Source organism: Chlamydotis macqueenii, chromosome 8 (genome assembly GCF_036417535.1).
Source record: "Chlamydotis macqueenii isolate bChlMac1 chromosome 8, bChlMac1.mat, whole genome shotgun sequence".
In the NCBI taxonomy this organism is placed as follows: Eukaryota; Metazoa; Chordata; class Aves; order Otidiformes; family Otididae; genus Chlamydotis; species Chlamydotis macqueenii.
The window spans coordinates 28289192-28307584 of record NC_141563.1 but is presented as its reverse complement, the minus strand read 5'-3'; the positions used below and the strand labels follow the sequence as shown (position 1 = coordinate 28307584).

General features: G+C 51.1%; 1 protein-coding gene across 2 annotated transcripts in view; it reads left to right on the top strand.

Moving 5' to 3' along the window:
* The window catches only part of PIK3R3 (phosphoinositide-3-kinase regulatory subunit 3), an 81710-nt gene extending 71118 nt beyond the window's left edge, over nt 1-10592 (top strand). For both annotated transcript variants that reach the window (XM_086753131.1, XM_010118728.2), the window contains 4 exons: nt 182-358; nt 1211-1285; nt 1606-1776; nt 3229-10592. In XM_086753131.1, coding sequence (XP_086609257.1) covers nt 182-358; nt 1211-1285; nt 1606-1776; nt 3229-3430 — 625 coding nt within the window. In that variant the 3' untranslated portion in view covers nt 3431-10592. The remainder of the gene's footprint in view (nt 1-181; nt 359-1210; nt 1286-1605; nt 1777-3228) is intronic.
* The last annotated feature ends 7801 nt before the right edge of the window (nt 10593-18393 follow it).

The window sequence follows — 18393 nt, the reverse complement described above, 5'->3', positions numbered from 1 at the left end:
CTGGCAAGAGGTCTTTTCTGGCACTTGTAACAGTAATTTTCTTGTTAAAATGAGGCAGTCCAAGGGAGGAGCTGCTGTTATGGTAGTTCTTGTGATATTCTTATATAAAAGTGCTACTGATAAGGTTCAGTCCCTCTAGACTGATTTAACCTCACCTCTCAAATATTACACTTGTTTGCAGGATAATGATGAACTATGAAAAATTAAAATCACGCCTGGGTGAGATCCACGATAGTAAAATGCGCCTGGAACAAGATCTGAAGAAACAAGCACTGGACAACAGGGAGACTGATAAGAAAATGAATAGTATCAAGCCTGACCTAATTCAGCTCCGCAAAATCAGAGATCAGTATCTTGTGTAAGTAAGCCTGACCTGTACCTCAGAGTAGTGTCTCTGATAAACCTGATTAATGACTGTTTCTGTCAGGATAATGGGAATTTAATTTTCTTTTCATAACCAAGGTTTTGTGGGTGCTAAGGTACTACATTCTGGCATGGGATGTCTGGGCAATTGGTTGGCCTCTTCATTACTTCATTCCTTTATTATGCTGTTGTCAGGCTTAAAAGAACCTGCCACGACTGGGTGCACATTCTGCAACTCCTGTAAATAAAACATTTAAGATAAATGAGTTATAAACAAAACCTATTCCTGCTGATACAGCAGAGATCAGTACTTTTTGTACAGGATGCAGCAGATGTTGCTTGTACCCACCCTTGTTTTCACTGATATCCCCATTACCCAGCTCCTAATGTCCTTGCTCTGGACTCAGTGCACAAGGGTTCTGGCAGAAGCCGGGGGAAAACACTGTCTCAAAGGTGATGTTAAGAGGATAGAAGACGACAGTGGCAATACTCATTTTGTTTTCCCAAGAGGCAGAAGCAGCTGTCACAACTTGTATTCTGCTTTCTTTCTGGACTGTGCTCTGCAGAGGCAGTACCTCTTCCTCAGCTCTACCCTCCTCTTTCTCCATTTAAGAGGTGGCTTCGTGGCTCCTTTTGGTCGTGTCCAGTAAAGGAGGCATCTCAGAAGATGATGCAAAAAAGCGTTCTTATGGGATCTATGGTCTTTCTATGGCTGTTACTGTTGGAGAACAACCTAAGCTCCAGACTGTTTCTTTGTGGGACCTTGTGTCTGAGCCTCTGCTTGCTCAGTCAGAAAACCTGTACGTGTCCTGTGAAGTAATGTATTAATGCTCTCTTCTTCTGGCAGATGGCTCAATCACAAAGGGGTGAGGCAGAAGCGAATAAATGACTGGCTGGGAATCAAAAATGAAAATATTGATGAGTAAGTGTCATTATACATATGATTTTACTGAGAAGTGTTCCATTAATGTTTTCTCTTGTGGGAAGGACTGTAGAAAAAGGAAGAAATTCTCTAGGGGAACTGTATGTCATGTGGGGCAGCAACTCTGCTGAAACACTTAGGATTAAACAAAGTTGGAACAATTCAGTTTGAAGTTGAAGCCTTTGATATATGTCCATTAGGAGTGTGACCTCACAATTTGAGTGTGTTCTGGTATTTCTTTGAATGATTTAAAAAAAAATAAATCATTTTGCTTATTAACTCCTTTGACCACTGGTTAACAAATTTGTCCTCTCTTTCAGTGCATACTTTGTGAATGAAGAAGATGAAAACCTGCCACACCATGATGAGAAAACTTGGTTTGTTGGGGATCTCAACCGTATCCAAGCAGAAGACTTGCTCTGTGGGAAACCTGATGGAGCGTTTTTAATTCGAGAGAGTAGCAAGAAAGGATGTTATGCTTGTTCTGTGGTGTAAGTCTATTTTCCTTTTGTTCTAACTACTCAATTCATAAATGTCTACCAAAGCTCTTTATTTTGGAGAACACAAGCCGGACCTAGCCTAGCTGTGTCCATTGGAATGTGTTGCATATTTGCAGGAAGTCTAGCATGGTAAAAGCTTTGTTGCAAAATTGTGTTTTGAATGTGCAATAACTGTAGTTCTAGCAGTCTCTTCAGTCACTGCAGTAGCTAGTACAAAATTTTGAAGTATCCCAACTTGAAGCTCTACAGTCATAAGTAAATATAAAATATAAAAATCATAAGGCCAAATTCTCCCATATTCTTTCTTGCCAAGGAACACATGGGAAGAAGAAAAATGGGGCTGTAAAGCTGTAACATCTTCTGTTCTCATTTTCAGACATGCCCAACTCTAGATACTTTCTCTTTTATGTTTAAGATAACGGTGATGCTTCAGAGGAGACGCTGTTTGTGAGCAGTAGTTCTTATGACATTCATAGCCTTGCATTGACTTTGTGTGTTTCATGTCATTTTATGCTGGTGTTGATGGAGGTCAGAAATACTCTGATTCCATTATCTAAAAATCCTTCACGCCTGTTCTGGAGTGCAAAATGGCTTTCACTGATTTATTTCACGTGAGGTTAATTGCTTCTGAAAGCAAGTCCAAGAAATGAATATATGAAGGTGTATCACCTCAAGGTAACTGGAGATTATAGGATCTGCTGTGTTCAGGACACTGTTTGTGAGAGTCACTAAAGTGATGGGTTCATCAGATACTTCCGCTTGGTTGGTATCGCGCTACAAGCCAGCAACGGGATGGCATAATGTAGCTTGTTCCTACATGTGACCTGGGTTGTAATAGGCTCCAGTACAGGGATTACATAATACAGGATCTTTCTGGCAGATAAGATTTTCTAGCAGCTCTGGAAATACTGTGCTGCAGTAACTGCTTTGCCAAGTTAGGGACTCAGTCGCTATGGCTTCAGATAATGAACCAACTCGAACCCATGCCATGCTGAACGTTAAAAAATGTGCACTGGATGTTAGTGCTGCATTTCATGGAATAGTCTGTAGGTCCTAAGAATTTGTGGGTTTGAGCTTCTTTGCTTAGCGGAAAGGTTTCCAGGTAAGTTGAGCACAAAGTCATAGCCAACTTCAGGTGCTTATCTTCTTCGTTAAGCTCTTGACTTTTTTTTCCAAGAAGCCCTTGGAGAACAATGCAGTAGGGAATTGTTCTACTGAGATAGAAGAGGCCTTTTATGTGGATTATTATGCAAGAGTGTTTAATCGCATGTCCTGCAGCACCGTTTCCTCACAGACTGTGTTAGTCTCCTCTACTTGCATCTGCTGGGTTCTCCATTATGTAATTTAGTGACTGGCAGGGTTGCTGCATTAGTTAATTGTTAATAGACTGTCACTTTGGGTTTATCCTTTGATGTTAAACTGTCCTGTTTCCTTTCTTTGCAGAGCTGATGGAGAAGTGAAACACTGTGTGATCTACAGCACTCCGAGAGGTTATGGGTTTGCAGAACCGTATAACCTGTACAGCACACTTAAGGATTTGGTTCTTCATTACCAGCAGACATCCCTTGTCCAACACAACGATTCCCTAAATGTCAGGCTTGCCTATCCTGTCTACGCACAGATGCCCCCCTCTCTCTGCAGATAAATTTTGGGAAGGAGGAGAGTGTTGGCTATCTTGGATTCTTTTCTACAGTTTTTATTAGAACTTGGAGGGCATTCTTTCTCCTTAGACTGCTTGTTTTGCACAAGAAGTGATTCTGTGAATGTGAATCAAAAAGAGGCCTAGCAGCAACAAGACGACAACTTGGGTGTAGGTGTCCTGGTGCTACCTTAAAAGCTCAGCTGTGCTTTTACACTGATACTTTTGTTTCCTTATGAGGGGAATAAACTCAACACAACGTGTACAAAAATACTGGAAGCAAAACATCGTTTTATGGAGATGATTTTTTGCCAGGCACCTTCAGTGGAACTTCTAATCGGATTTTGTTTTCTCTTGTTCTTGTAGAGACAATTTGAAGCCTATGTTTGAGGCATCAGTAATGTCTTTCAGTCTTAAACTCCCAAGAAACTAGGGGGGAAGCTCTACCACAGCAATTCTTCTCTGTTAATTTTAGCAGCTTCACTGCGATTCAGCCGAACTTCCAAAAGAGGGCTTTTCTTGAGGTAGCATGGAATTTGGTGAGAGAAGACCAAAGGAATTATGGGAAAGCTTCAGGTTTTTATTTAAATGGAAAAATGCTTGTAAAGAAAAGTTGCTTTATTTTTTTGCCAACAGTGACAAAGTTTTGGTTTCAATGGCACTACAGGTCTTCACGTAAAGGAAACATTTATAACCAAATTGAACACACCAAAACTTTGTTCGTTGCTAGATTGAGCACTTACGGGGAAGGTTACGTTAGAATCCGCACATACTTTCTACACCAAAACTTGAAACAAATAAAAGGAAAAGCTAAACATTGTGTGGCTTCAAAACACTAAATTTGTCTGATCTGATGTAATTGCTCACTCTCCTCATTCCTCACCCCCTTTCCTCCCATTCCTCAGCTTGAGAATCTGTTTTTAGTTTTTAATGGTCCTGTGCTTCAGAATGTAAACTAGAATGAAGCTTGCACTCACCTGGTGCAGTTCTCTTGCTGAACAATGACCGACACTTGTAATGCTTGATTTTGGTATAGAAGAGGCAGGTGCAATCGGATGCTTCTGGGTGGCTTATTGCAGCAAACTTTTGCATGAGTTGTGCTCGTTTCCAGTTGTGTAGAAGTGAGTGTGCTACTATAATCTCCTCTGATTTGTTCTTTGCAAGCTCTCTCACACCACTGCAGCCAAGCAAGATTTTACACTGGTATAATCTCAATTCCCTCATAGTTATTTTGGACGTGATGCAAAACATGGGAAGGGAAGAGAACCGTACTCCTCACTTACTGGATGCCTGGTACCATCCTTTGGCAAGGTCTGCTGTCGCATACTGGAGTGGGTAGTCCTGGGCTTCGTCAAGTATAGCAATCATCCAATAAATCCCCTCCCTGGAAAGTGTACAAAGCAGCTTATTTCCATTCCTTAAGCTTCTAAAATGAAAAAGAGCTAAATTTGGCAAACTGAACCACTTGGCATCAAAGCACAACTGGCAAAGTAATTGTTCAGTGTGCAGCCTTGAAAGTTGCTTTTGTTCCTCTGACTGGAAGCAGTTCCCTTGCAGTGCACCCATTGTGCGGGACAGGAAGCAGACGGCCATGCAGGTCTGAGAATGCCCTAGACCTGTTTCTGACCCTGGGCTGATTTCCTGTCCAAAGGGAGGTTTTTCTGTAATGCCTGGGCAGTAGCGCCAGGCTTATTGATGTTTAATGTTTACACTAGAATTATTATTTTGCTGAATGTCTTGAATTTGTAAGCAGGGAAGTGACGAGGCTGGAGCATTGTCAGCCATTGCAGGGAAGGCAGTCTCGTTGCCTGGCATGCCTGTGAGATGTTCTGTTTTGCACTAATGACCCCGATGCATCCCAGGCACTTTCTAATCAACCAGAGTGCAATCTTCAGGCAAAGGATTCTGTAGATGCCACTTCTCTAATTAAACAAAACACTACAAAATCTTAACCAAAACTGCGTGAGAGAAGAAAATCCACACAAGCTTCTGTGTCAAAGTGACCCACATCTGAGCGCTTGTGTGTCCTTTCTTTCTCACTTCTCCAAGAAAAGGAAAAATGAGACGTAGCCTTTGCTCTTAGTGAAAATCTCAGATGAATTCCTCAGTGGTATAGGGACATGGAAATTTTTTATTTTTAAAGAAACTTGCCCTACCTCTTGGATAATTTGCAGTTCTAATCTGGTAGCTGTAAAGCTGCCTCACACCTCTTGTGCATCTCACATTCCCGTGGTGCTGGGCTGAGTCCAAATGCCTGAAGAGGAAAATCAGTTCAGAGGCACAAATGATAGCCAGGTGCCTCGTGCATGTGGAAAACCTGTGCGAGAGGAGTGTCTGTCTTCTCTGCCTTTGCAATCTCACTGGGCACTCCTCTTACAAGGTTAACATTTGAGGCTGATGGGGTACATGCTTCTGGTTGTGACATGTCCCTGTCACAAAAACAGGGACAACCTGGCTGAAGTGTTTCACATCCGCCCCGGTTTTAGATAGGGCTCAGTTTTGGTTTAAACAAGCACAGGTCTCCTTTCAGGCTCATAAATACTGGCACACCCTTGCAGTACTGACAGCAGCGGGATAGGAAGCAGGACTGTCTGCAGTTTCCCTGTGGCATAATCTGACTGATCCTGTGAGGTGCTGGTCCAGGGTCCAGCTCCGGCTCTGCCAAGGTCAATACGGTGTAATTCCGCTGGCATCCATGAAGGCAGCTTGGTTTTGTAGTGGTGTGAGTGAGCTGGGATTCTGGCCCCTCGCTCTCTGAGATCTCTTCACTGATCACAGGTGATGTATCTGCTGTGAGTGATGCTCTCAGACCCAATAAGCCATCCTGAAGCGTTCTTTGAAACTCTGCTTTGCCCAAACCTTCAGACTGGGGCTGTGGGCAGACTAAGCCAATGTTCCTCGTGTCTGGCTCCCTTGTCCTCTGTGAGGCTGTGTTTGGCCACTGCATCTCCTTGTGTTTGGTTTAGGCACCTGAAGCCCCCGCTGCTACGATCGCTCCCCTTTGACTCTCACGTGCCATTGCACAGGTTCTTTTTGCATCCGTTTTGCACTTGAAGGGCAAAGGAGAATGGGTACAAAACTGCTGCTGTGTGCAGCCGGTGTGATCCACGGGGCAGGGCCTTACTCCTGCTGCACTCGCTGTGCTCAGCCTGGTTCCGTTTGCTCCGTTAGTGTTAGACCTGGGAGAAAGCCCGCGGCTTCCAGGAGTTGTTCCACACTTGCGTGGGTGAGGAATCAGAAATGGGGTGAAGTGCAGGATTACACCCTGGTATGAACAGCAGCTGTTAAGCCTAAAACAAATACAGGAAATGTGAACATAAAGGCAAAATAAAGGAACTCAAGTTCTTTCAAAACAATAAGATGCGAGAAGGTTTTGGGTTTAAGAGTCAAAACGTCAGGGGAAAGGGGGAAATAGTCTCACTGTTGTAGCAGCCGTCTTTTATCGGGCTGCAGTGAGAGGAGTACTGATCTCGTTGACCTGTATTGTATTAAATATGTGTGTAGACTTAACTGAATAACTTTTGCACAGTGTTAAATGGGGGGGGGGGGGATGCTGAAACTCGAATATGCACAGTTTCTTCTAATCTGTTTGAAGTATATTTGCAGGGATCAGGGGTGAGTCAGTATTTTGTATTCGTATGGATGGAAATCAGGTCTGCTTCCACAGTTGCCGTTGGCCCCATTGCATCCGCCACGAGTGCCATGTGTTTGAAGTTAGTAAGTTATCAGTATTTTCCCACTACTTTCTGCATTGATTTCAAGTAATCTTAGCATGGGAAGAACCAACCTAGAAACAGAGGGATCTCCTGACAGATGCTTCACTGCCACGTGAAGCAGTAATCTGTGACTGACCACCTTCTGATACTGGATACTGCTCTAGATTTGGGGGTTGTATTCTGGTTTGTTTGTTTGGCTTTTTTTAATTCTCAGCAGCAGTGAATTGGGTTGCTGCTGTGCACCGCTGGCAGTTGCAATCTAGAGTTACATCCAGTACAGCCCTCTGGCTTATGCCAAAAGTAAAATGCTCTTTCCATGCTCATCTCTCGTGATGTGGCAGATGGTCAAGAAGTTTTCCATTTAACGTGATGGGCCTGATTCTTTTATCACTGACACAAGTGTAAGCAAGACTTCCACAACTGAAACCATTCCCAGGAAAAGAGCTTGTGTTTAACCATACCTGAATTCAAGTCACAGCGGGGCAAAAATCAAAGTTTGTCCTTCGCAAAGCCAGGCAACTGTAATGGGAACTGTGGAAATTAATGTTGACACTTAGTGCTGTTGTGGGGGGGACAGCGGAAGGAGGACGGTCTTGGTTGCCCCAAATCCTGGGCTCTCTGCAGGCTTGGGTGGCACCGTGTCTGTAACTGAACGCCGCGGCTGTTTAGAACAGCAGAATTGCTATAGGAGTGTCACACCTTGAGTTTGGAAAAGCCCCTTATTTGGTACTTGAACAATCTCACTTCTGTTTTTGAATGTCTGTTTATTTTTTATTTTTGTTACACTAACAGGGAATAAAAATCTGAGATGTTAGTGAGTCTCGTATGCTTGCTGCATTGTGCAGACATGAAACAGGTACTGCTTCTGGATCGGGAGGGGCGAGAGACAGGTTCAAAATGCAGTTTTACAAAGCACTATGAAGGGTTGGGGGTGGTTTTGTTTAAAATCAGATTTTCTTACGTGTACGTTTCCTTATGTTGATTTGCAATCTCTGCTTTTGGAGCAACAAAATCAAAACAACATTCCTGAAGAACAACGATGCTGTGAGGGGAGGGGGGATAGGCTTGCTTAAATTCAGTGTTCAAAGCAAATAGCTTTAACAAAGAGGAAGGGTGGGCATCCTAAAGCATCCCTCTGTTGTGGTTCCATGGAGCAGTAGACAGAGCATGGACAGTAGATGGACCAAGTAGGACCTCTGCCTTGAACCACAGAAGAGGCGATGCCAGAGCAGACCCTTCCCTTTGGAATAACCGGTTGTACTCTCCTTAGCTGTGTGTGCAAGGAGGTAGTCAGGAAATTAATAAAAGTCCTGAAGGAGCTGCTCCTCTTTCTGCATTGGAAGGGAACTTGCACTGCTGATCCCCTCGCTCCCTTGGCACAAGCCATGCAGCCAGGAGAAGGGAGCCGAGTTGCTGGCCCAGATAAACGCGGGCCTGTGTGTGAAGCAGCGTGGCTAGCTAGGTACAGCATGAGGAGCAGCTTTGGATGGGGTTAGATGAAGGTTGTCCAACATTTTTGTGAATCTTGCATTCTGTGGGCAGAAATACTTTCCACCAAATGGGAAGGGAAAAAAATTCTCTCTTGAAATCTTTTCAATTCCTTCCTGATTGTTCACAGGAGCGGACGAGGAGCGTTAGCTTGTTAACCGTTTCGATGGTGACAGTGCTTGAGGTGCTGGTCTTTGGGGCTGGCTCCATACAATTAATGCAGAATTTGCATTTTTTTATTGCTATTGGCATAGACTCGCCATATTTTATAACTGGATTCACCGTTTGTTCTAAAATTTACCTTTAAAAATGTTACACGAGCTTCAGCGGCAAAAAAAAAAAAGTGAGAACAGGCCCTTATTGATAGAGAAAATGCCTCATTGAGCAACTTGTATTAGAGAAAACAGCTTTAATTTGATGCCCCCTTCCACCACCTTCCTTTGGGATGGCTTCTGCGAGATCGGCGTTGGCAAACGAGGGGGCTGAGACTTCCCGCTGCACTCAGCAGCGCTGTGCCCGCGCGCTTGCCAAGCGCTCGTAGCAAGGGGCTCGGGGTCGTTTGGAAAAATGGTTGTATCCAAAGACAAAAAAAAGTGTCCGAGGGTGAGCATCACCCCAGGCATCACCTTCTGGCTTCAGGGCAGTTGTAGGATGCTGGGGCGAGCCACGAGCTGCCCCCAGGTCTGTGGCGGGCGTTCGTGTTGGGTCAGTTGGTTGGGGTTTTGGTCTGTTTCGTTTTCGTGAGTGACTTCTACATCCAGCGCAGATGTGTTTGAGGAAACCTGTTAATTTTGTATATCTGGCTGCTTATTGTACCACGGGATCGTAATGGTCTGCATCATCTGTGTGCGTGCGCGCGTGCGTGTGTCTATACGTACTGTATGTATATAGATGTATGTAAAATATATTCACGTACACATTTATATGCATTAGTGTAAGTGGCACTGCCCCTTAAAAACGAAACAAAAGTCACTGTTAGCACATGCTGCCACGCGTTTAGGCAGAGCTGAGTTTGTTTTTGTCAAATGAGAAGGAGTTTATTGTGATCATCTTGCATACGTGCTTCCGAAACGCTGAACTCTGGATTTCCTCGGGGGGGGGGTCACTATTTGTAAACTGAACTGAACTGGGGGTGCTACCGCCTGTGCGACAAGGAATTCCGATTTGTTCCAAGCAAAGGTTTAGCAAGAGCCACCCTCTCGCGCTCCTGCGAGGTGCAGTGACCGATGGCACATTTCACCAGCCCCCCGGCCCCCCGTCCAGAGCTGATGTGCAGTGGGTGGTGTTGGTACGTGTCCCTTCGTGAGTGGACCCTTTGTATAAGGTGTGGTTCAACGTAAAGCATGAGTGGGTGTTTGATCGTGTATCGAGGGCTGAAATAACAGCACACTCCTTTGTACAACCTTTGCGTTAATGGTTCTGCTTTTCTTTGACTTCTATTTTCTTTAAGGGACCCCGCATCTGTTAAGAACCCGCTTCTCCAGGAGCTGTCGAATTATTTTGTTTTCCAGATTAATTCCAGCATGTAACTTTGGTACTCTTGTTTGTTATTTGTGTAAAACCTGTTCTTCTGTCGTTTATGGTGTAGTTGGAAAAAAAAAAAAAACAACAAAAAAAGAAAAAAAAAAAGAAGGAATTAATGTAGTTTAACTTTAAAAAAAAAAAAGAAACAAACTGCTTCATAAGGAAACTAATTGTATGTTAGTGTTTTCGGCCAAGTCATCCTGTAGTTCCTAGCTCAGTAATGCAACACTGTACTTGTCACCAGGTGTGGTACAACTTTGCTGTATTTCTTTTACTAGATGGTTGGGCTTTTAAATCCCAGACACTAAGCATCCTGGGCCTACTTGCTCTAGATCAAAAAAAAAAAATGCAATAAAAAGTTGCAATAAAGCACATCGACATGTAATGTTTTAGAAGGATGTACTGACAGCTGTTTCTAATAAATTCAGAACTGCAGCATGGCCAGGCTGTCGTGGTGTTAGCGGTGTTTGTGTCTCCCGGCCGAGGCCACCGGCATTTTCTTTAACAGCGAGTTAAAATCAAGGCGCACAGAGGCCCAGTTCGCCCTCGGCTGGGGCTGAAGCAGCCGGGCCCCAAAACCCTCTCAGGGCTGAGAGGAGGGAGGAACACGCACAGCACACGTGTGCTCCTTCGTGGAGCCTTTTGCAGCGTCTTTAGGGAGAGCGGGAGCCATCAGCAAGGTTCCTGTGTGCCCCCTTGGTTCCTCTGCGCCAGGGAGAGCCGTGTTTGGTGGCACCGCTCCTGGTGCTGGGGGAGGGGGGGCTGAAGCAGCCAGAGGAGTGTGGGATGGGGGGTTACCCCTGCAGACCCCTCTCCATATGCATATTCAGCATTTTCCATTCGAGGTCTCAGGAGCTGCCGGGGAGAAGCCCAACTTGCATGGGGCAGCCCAAGGGCAGGAAAGCTTGAGGGTTGGCAAGACCAAAAATGGGGGCTGTTCACCCCTCAACCCTGGGAGTCGGCTGCGACGCTACAGCAGCGCCTTGGAGAAGCAGGGCAGGGGCAGAGCTGCTTTGTGCGAGGCTCGGCCAGTTGAGGTGGCAAACGGCTCAGGGTTTTTGCAACCGAATGAGTTGACGTTTTTGCAGACTGCTGAGCAACGTTTTTCCAACCTGCTGAGTCAACTATTTTTAAAAAAAAAATGCTGTGCCAGCATTTTCTCACATTGCCAGGTAAGCCTTTTCAGCTGCTGAGTCAGCACTCCCACTGTTACCCGAGCCCCAGGCCCCTCCAGCAGCAGCAGGGAGCACCAAAACGGGCAGAAAGCCCCTGGTCGGGGCGCAGGGGAGCACCCACGTAGACCCTGGGGGCTCACTCAGGCACCAGTCTTCACACCCAGCAAGGAGGGCGCCCCGAGTTAAAGCACCCCAAGGCTGGGTCCCCTTTGCCTGCTGCGCGCTGCCCACAGCCCAGCCTGCAGAGATGGAGCACGGCACTGGAGGGATGCGGCCGGCCCAGCGCCATCACCCTGACATGACAGGAGCCACGCGGCTCTTGACGGATGAGCTGTGGGCATTGCAGGCTGGTGTCCGCCGCATCGGCACCCCCAGGCACCCCAGTGGGAGGAGAGCGAAGGGGAAACATCAGTGAGAAACTGGGAGGATGCCGCAAGGCGCTCCTGGGGACTGGCTCTTTTTTATTAGTAGTATTTTTAATGTATTTCTTTTTAATAAAGGCTAATGAGGTAGCGTTACAGGAAAGATGTAAGTCACTAATTGGCGAATCATTTTTCAGGGCTTTGCCAGATGGGTCGTTTCGTTATGAAAACATTACAGCCCGGAGCTGGCGTAGGAAATTTCCAAGCGGCCGTGCTGACTGGATGGAAAGAAAAACACCTCCCAGCTCAGATGTCTTCTCCGAGAAAGGGCAGATCCCCGGGATTTTTCCATCCTCGGCACGCCATGGAGCTTCCTGCGAGTCCCCTGGGTTTCCCCCCACAATCACACATGCGACCCTTCCTGGGGGCAGCCAATGGCCCAGCACCCCCCCCAGGCATAGCACCCCAGGGGCAGGGGTGTGGGATGATGAGCTGCCCAAAAGGGGGGGGGGCGGTTCCCTAGGGAAATCTATGAGGAACGTGGTTGCCTGTCCCTTCCATCCCGCTCCGACAGGCACAGCTGGTGCATGGGACCCAGCAGGCTCCTCTGCCGTGAACGAAGCAGCTGAGCACGGACGCTCAGGCAGGGCTGCATGGGCTCACACCAGTCCCCACCATGACCAGGGGCTGGGTGGGTGGAGAGGTGCCCAAGGAGGGCACCAGGTACAGCCCGGCCGAGCCCTGGGGAGACACGAGGAGGATGGAGGAGCATTCTTCCCTGGCCATGAGCCATAATTCCTCCAAGCAAGATGTGCAATGCAGCGTTTCCCTCTCCGGAGCATCAAGTCCAAGCCTGGAGCAGGGGCTGGCAGCTTTCAAGTAAATGGACAGAGGAGGGTTGGGCACAGACCCAGAATCCCCATTTCACGGGAGATCTCGTCATCTCACTCAGCGGGTTCCATCCAACTTGGAACAAAATACAAAATTTTACTCTGAATGATACTTGCAAGGGGGAAAAAAAAAGAAAAACCCAACACAACAATTTTGGTTCAGCTGGCAGAGTCCCACGCCAGCGCTGGCCTTTCTGTACCAACACAATCCAAACCCTCAGGAGTGCTTGAAGGACGGAGGCTTCACCCTGACTGAGATAAACTCGTTTACTGGTTGGTATTTTCTCCCTGAATTTTCATCAAATCCACGCTTTCTAATGACAAAACATTCTCCCTGGGGAAACCGAACTGGCAAAGTGATGGTTAGGGGACAAGCCGCTGGGGCACCCGCTGCATGGCAGCTTTGTGCTCCTTGGGGGCAGGAGACACGGCCGAGCAGGGAAGGAAAGGTGCAGAGCACCAGCTTGGGCTGCTGCCCGCCCTCCTGACCCCAAACCCAGCCTTGGTGGCAGCAGTGGCTCCTGGGAACCATCTCAGCCACGACTGCCCAGCCGCTCTCCCCAAGACTGAACACTGGCTTGGCACCACAGAGCAAAGCCCCCCTGGCCTCCTGCTCTCCTCTGCAGTGCCGTCTGCCCCCGGAACCCTTTCCCATCCCCATCCCCGCCAGACCTGAGCCGCAGGGCAGAGCCCTGAGCTCTCCCTCGGAGCGGGAGGAGGAGCGCAGGCTGCCTCCAGCCCCAGGTCCTCACACCCAGCTGGCTCGGCCTGGAAGCCCTGATGCAAACCAGAGCAATCCAGGGGCTGGTTCCCAGAAGAGGGGTAAGGAGCAGGATGAGGCGCATTAACTGCAGCAGGGTCCTGGGAGGAAGCAAAGGCATGTCCTGGGATGCCAGGAGGGCAGGGGCCGGGATGTGTCCCTCCATCCCACGAGCGCTGCAGATAAACCTCTCCCTGGGCTCCTGCGCTTGGTCCTGGGAGAGATCCCAGCTTTTGGGGCACTGTCGCAGGTCTCTGCCCAGCCGAGGTCCTTGCTAGCCGCAAGCCTGCTTCCACCAGCGCTGGAGCGTTTCCCAACCCTTTTTCCTTTCCTCCCAGTTTCGCGGGAAGGGGCAGGATAGGTGTGCTGGGAACAGAGCCAGCCCGCCCGCCCCGGGCAGGTGCTGTGCACGCCACCGTGGCTGCACTGCCAAAGGAAACACAAACATCCTACCCAAAGAAAGCACTTTTCATCGGCAACACAGGTTCCCATTTTTGCACAGGGCCGGCCTGTTCCGGGCAGCTTTCCCCACCGCACCGCTGGACTGAGCGAGAGCCCGGCCCAGCTTTCCAGGCTGGGCTCCGGCCAGAGCCGCCCTTCCCTCCCCGCGTCAGAGCCACCGAAACGGGTCAGCGTGACCACGAATGAGACCTGGAGAGGATTTAAACTGAACTGATGTGAGACACTTTGGAGTTAAAAGGGACATAAGTCAGCCTCAGAGTCCCTCCTGTCCTCAGGGTGGGAGTTGGGGATGCGGGTCCAGGGGATGGGGATTTGAGACCCAGGGGATTTGGGACCTGGAGGATGTGGGATCCCAATTCTCCTTGCTTCCGACAAGGGGAACTTTGTCCAAACCTGGTTGTTCCCAGCCTTGCAGAGGTGGTGAGCCCCCGTACCTAGAAGCAGCTGCTGGAGGGAAATTCCAGCTTCACAGAGGGCTGCAGCCGGGAAATCAGCCAGAACAACAAGAACTAGCTTAAAAAAAAAAAAAAAAAAAAAAAGGTGTAACTTTGGCCTAAAGTTTGGGAAGACGTGAGGAGAAGACAGGAATCAGGGCGGAAGAGGGGGCGAGTGGGAATGTGTGGGCACTTGGACCAACATCACTCGGGGAATAAATAGCCCCGGGTGTCTCATACCTGTGCTCGGGGCGGGGGGAGAGGGGCAGCAGCGGCTCCTCGCCCTGCGCCCATCAAAGCGGCCGCTGGCCCCCCCAGCCCCCGGCACGGTGGCGGAGCGCAGCCGCCCCGGCTGCCGGCGGGACCGAAGTCCGCAGGGGCAAACGCGAGGCCGGGGCCCGGGGAACAAAGCGGCCTTTCACTGCGGCGGCTTGGCCAAAGAAACCGGGGAATATTTCTGTCCAAGGGCTTCCAAACGGCACCTAGCTTTGATCCCGGGCATGGGCTGGGCTGCTGGGATTTTCTCCTTTCCTTCTCTGTATTGCTGTCATTTTTTCCTTCCTGCTTCAAAGCATAATTTTTGGAAGTGTTATAAATTATAAACATTTCTAGAAGGACTTTCTTGCCGCCCTGGGAGCTGGAGCAGCCCGCTCCGGGGAGATGGCTGACTGGCCCGAGGCGTGGGGTGGCCGCGCGCTCCCAGGTAGAAGGAAACTTCTCACCCGGAACACAGTGCAGGTGATGTGCAGCCCCTTCAGCCCATCACTGCTTTTCCCCACAGAGCGAGGCTTGAGCTGCCCTTTCTGCCAGGATTTCGGGTGCAGCGGGTGGCTCTCAGTCCCTCTGAGGACTTGGCACCCCTCCTTTGCACCCAAGGGTCCTCCTGAGGAAGAGAAATCCCCACCCTGAGGCTTGCTGCAGGTGCAGGTGTCCATCACCTTCATTTTTGGCTTGGAGTTTGGTTTCCGAACCCATCTGATAAATCCCAGCCTCGCTCAGGGTGGGAAACTTGAGCAGCTCGGTGGCCACATCCCTTCCTCCCAAACCATGCCCCGGGGCCCCTCCAGACCCCTCCAGATGATGAAGATGAGCATCTTCCTCTTGGCCAGCCCCTAAACCTGCTGGATTTCCAACCACTCTGCTGTCATCTGCCTGTCCCTCTGCGGAGGGAGGGGTGGGACCCCCAGCCCAGCCCCGGCACGAGGGAGGGTCCCCACAAGCCCGTACGCCCACCCAGCGTGGGGTTCACACGACGCCCGTGGCAGGGCAGGCCGGCCAAGCCTCCCCTGCCCGCTGCCCACATCCCGAATATTTTTAGGCAGCAGGAAACGCGTCTTCGCTGCTGCGAGCCTCCAGCGCAGGGATGGGAGGAGACGTGGAGAAACGGAGTCAGCCCTGCGAGGCCACCGCTGTCCTGTGAGCTGGCAGCCAAGGGAATAACACTGCCCCCCTGCTCTTCCTCCTCCTCCTCCTCCCGGCCCCGCCAGCCGCCTCCTGACGGATGTTGGCTTTGGACGGGACACTCTTGCGGGCCAGCTGCCGAAAAAAACGCCGCAGCAAGGCCCGTTGCACCCACGGGCCATCTGGAATCCATCGCCGGCTGCGCGCGGGGACGCGGCCAAACCCGGGCCCTGCCTCGCCTGCCAGGGGAGCACCTGCGGGTGCGAAGGGGCCTCCCCCCCCCCGAGCCCCCCCCCCCCGCCCCCCAGCACCCCCGGCCGGCCGGAGCCCGGCTGGGGCAGTGCTGGCAGAGCCCCTGCCCTGCTTCCCAGGGAGCGGGAATAGGGGCAGGACGGGCCAGACGGCCCTGAATTTGGGGTGCGGGTGCACAGTCGTGTGCTGTCCCGTCCCCACGCAGGACAGCCCCGGGCAGGCAGCCAGGAAAAGGAGCCGCCACGGGAAGCGGCATCCCCGAGCGGCCCCGAGGGCAAACCCCGCAGAACCGGCCGGGTTAGGGAGCACCCTAATTAGTTACGGCTCCGGGATTAACGAGCTGGCTCCAGCATCCGCGGCAGCTTCTGTAACGACAGGCGAGGGCAGGAGCTTTTTCAAATCACCGGTGAGCGGCCGAGCGGGGAAGCGGCCCGGGGTGGCACAGCGGCAAACCTGGGGCTGGACGCCACTAAAAATCCCGTTTTAATCGTCTCCTTTTCAGCTCCAGCAAGGCGGCAGCCGGCGTCGGAGGAGGAGAGGATGGGGACGGGGAGGAAACGGGCTTTTCGTGCCGCGCTGTTTGCAGAAGGCGCCCGCGCTCTGCTTCGGGCTGTTTTTTTTGGGGGCTGGCTGAAACTGTTCAAACATCCTCAGCGGATCCCGCGGTGCGGCGGGCAGGAGCCTCAGCGAGGTCCTGCTTCAGGTGTCTGCCTGCAAAGCCAAAAATCACAGCTGAGGGTCAGGGAAAGGTGCTGCCCCGGCACCGCGGCTGGGCAGGGGCCGGCTCGGGTGATGCAGCGCCGCCGGATGAAGCCACAGCAGCAGATCGGCGCCGGGCTCGCAGCAGAACCTCGCTGCACGTGGATGGCAACCCCTGGAATTCCCTCCTGGGAATGCCGGTCCTGCAGGGACCAGCGTCTGAGCAGGGGCAGGCACTGGTTCCCAGTTAGCACTGAGAGGCGGACAAAGGCTGGCAGTGGCACCCGGGTCCCGGGAAGGGTTGAGGATTCGCAGCAGCAGCGTCCTTGGGCTCATTTTGGTGCTTACCCCTCCTGCCCAGGAAAATCCAAACACCACAACTTTTCACCACCCAGGATTTTCCCGTGGGAGGCAGGTGGGGGAGAGGAGTACGTGAAATTTTATATTCTGGCTGGAAATTTTTCTGCACAACAAAGCGGTTCCTACAGAGACACACAGCCACCCCTGCGCTGCCCGGTGTCAGCCCAGCACCGCCACAGGTGACTGGGCCCCTCACCATGGGGTGAACCCCAGGACGGTGCTCTGGGGCGCCGTGCATCCCTCCAAGAGCCCAGGCAAACATCTGCAGCAGATATGGGGCTCTGGCCCCCAGTGCAGCTCTCTCCTCCAGCCAGTCCAGCAGCCCCAGCAGAGCATCCCACATCTGGCAGAACGAGGAGGTCCAGGGCACAGCAACCCGCCAGGATCACACTGCCAAGGGGAACTGAGGCAGGGAGTAGGGGGGGAAGATGCACGAACGCCCTGGGTTGTGCCTGAGGGGCCAGGATCTGCCCCAGAGAGGCCACAAGCCCAGTGGGGAGATGGATGCTGCCGAAAAGAGCCAGCTCAGGGGGTTTGTGCCTGGCTCAGTCCCAGGGACTCGGCTCAGCCTCAGAGATTAAAGGCAGCGAGGTTTAATCGGGAACATAACCCTCTGCTGCTGGTGACCCGGGAGGGCAGCACCGTTCCCAGAGACCTTCCTCTCCTGGATTAACGGGTGAGCCCAGATTTATTCCCAGCCCGGTGACACCTGTGTCCTCGCTGACAGCAGCGGGGGTGGCTTGGTCACAGGCTCTGAAGGATTTCGAGGGAAACCCCTCCGGGATGCTGGCCCCACCCTGCGCTGCCTGCAGAGCCTCCCTGGAGCCAGCTTTGGGGGGAATCCAGCCTTTTGGCAAAGCGGGAGAGCTGACTGCTGACCAGAGAGGAGTTTGCAGCCACCAGGTCCGTGGGTTTAGTCCGTCCTCTCCTGCATCCCTCCCTGCTGGCACCCAGTGCTCTTGCAAAGGGAAAAAACACAAAAATGCATATGCACATATTAGAAATGCCAGAGGATGCTGAAACCAGCAGCCAGAGCCATGGTGCAACTCAGGCTTTCACCCAGTTGCCCCACTGAGGGACCACAGAGCCCGCTGAAGCTGCAACAAGTTAAATATTGCCCAACCCACTGCTCCAGGGGAGCACCAGGGATGCTCCCAGGTGAGATTTGGGGGAGCAGGATGCTCTCCCAGCCCGACCCCATTGAGTTCAAGACAGCCCCACACATAGGAGCTCCCCAGGTAGTGGCGTGGGAGAGCGTCCCGCTGCCAGAGTGGTTCCCAGCCAGAGGAAACCACAGGTATTTCAGACCAGAGAGGGGACGGGCGGGAGGGATGAGCTGCACAGGAAAGCGTAGCAGCTCGTGGGTGCTCCTGTCCCTGGCCATCATCATCCCCAGCACGTGGCACCCCGTCCTGCATCTTGCGCATCTCAGGACCAGGAGGACCG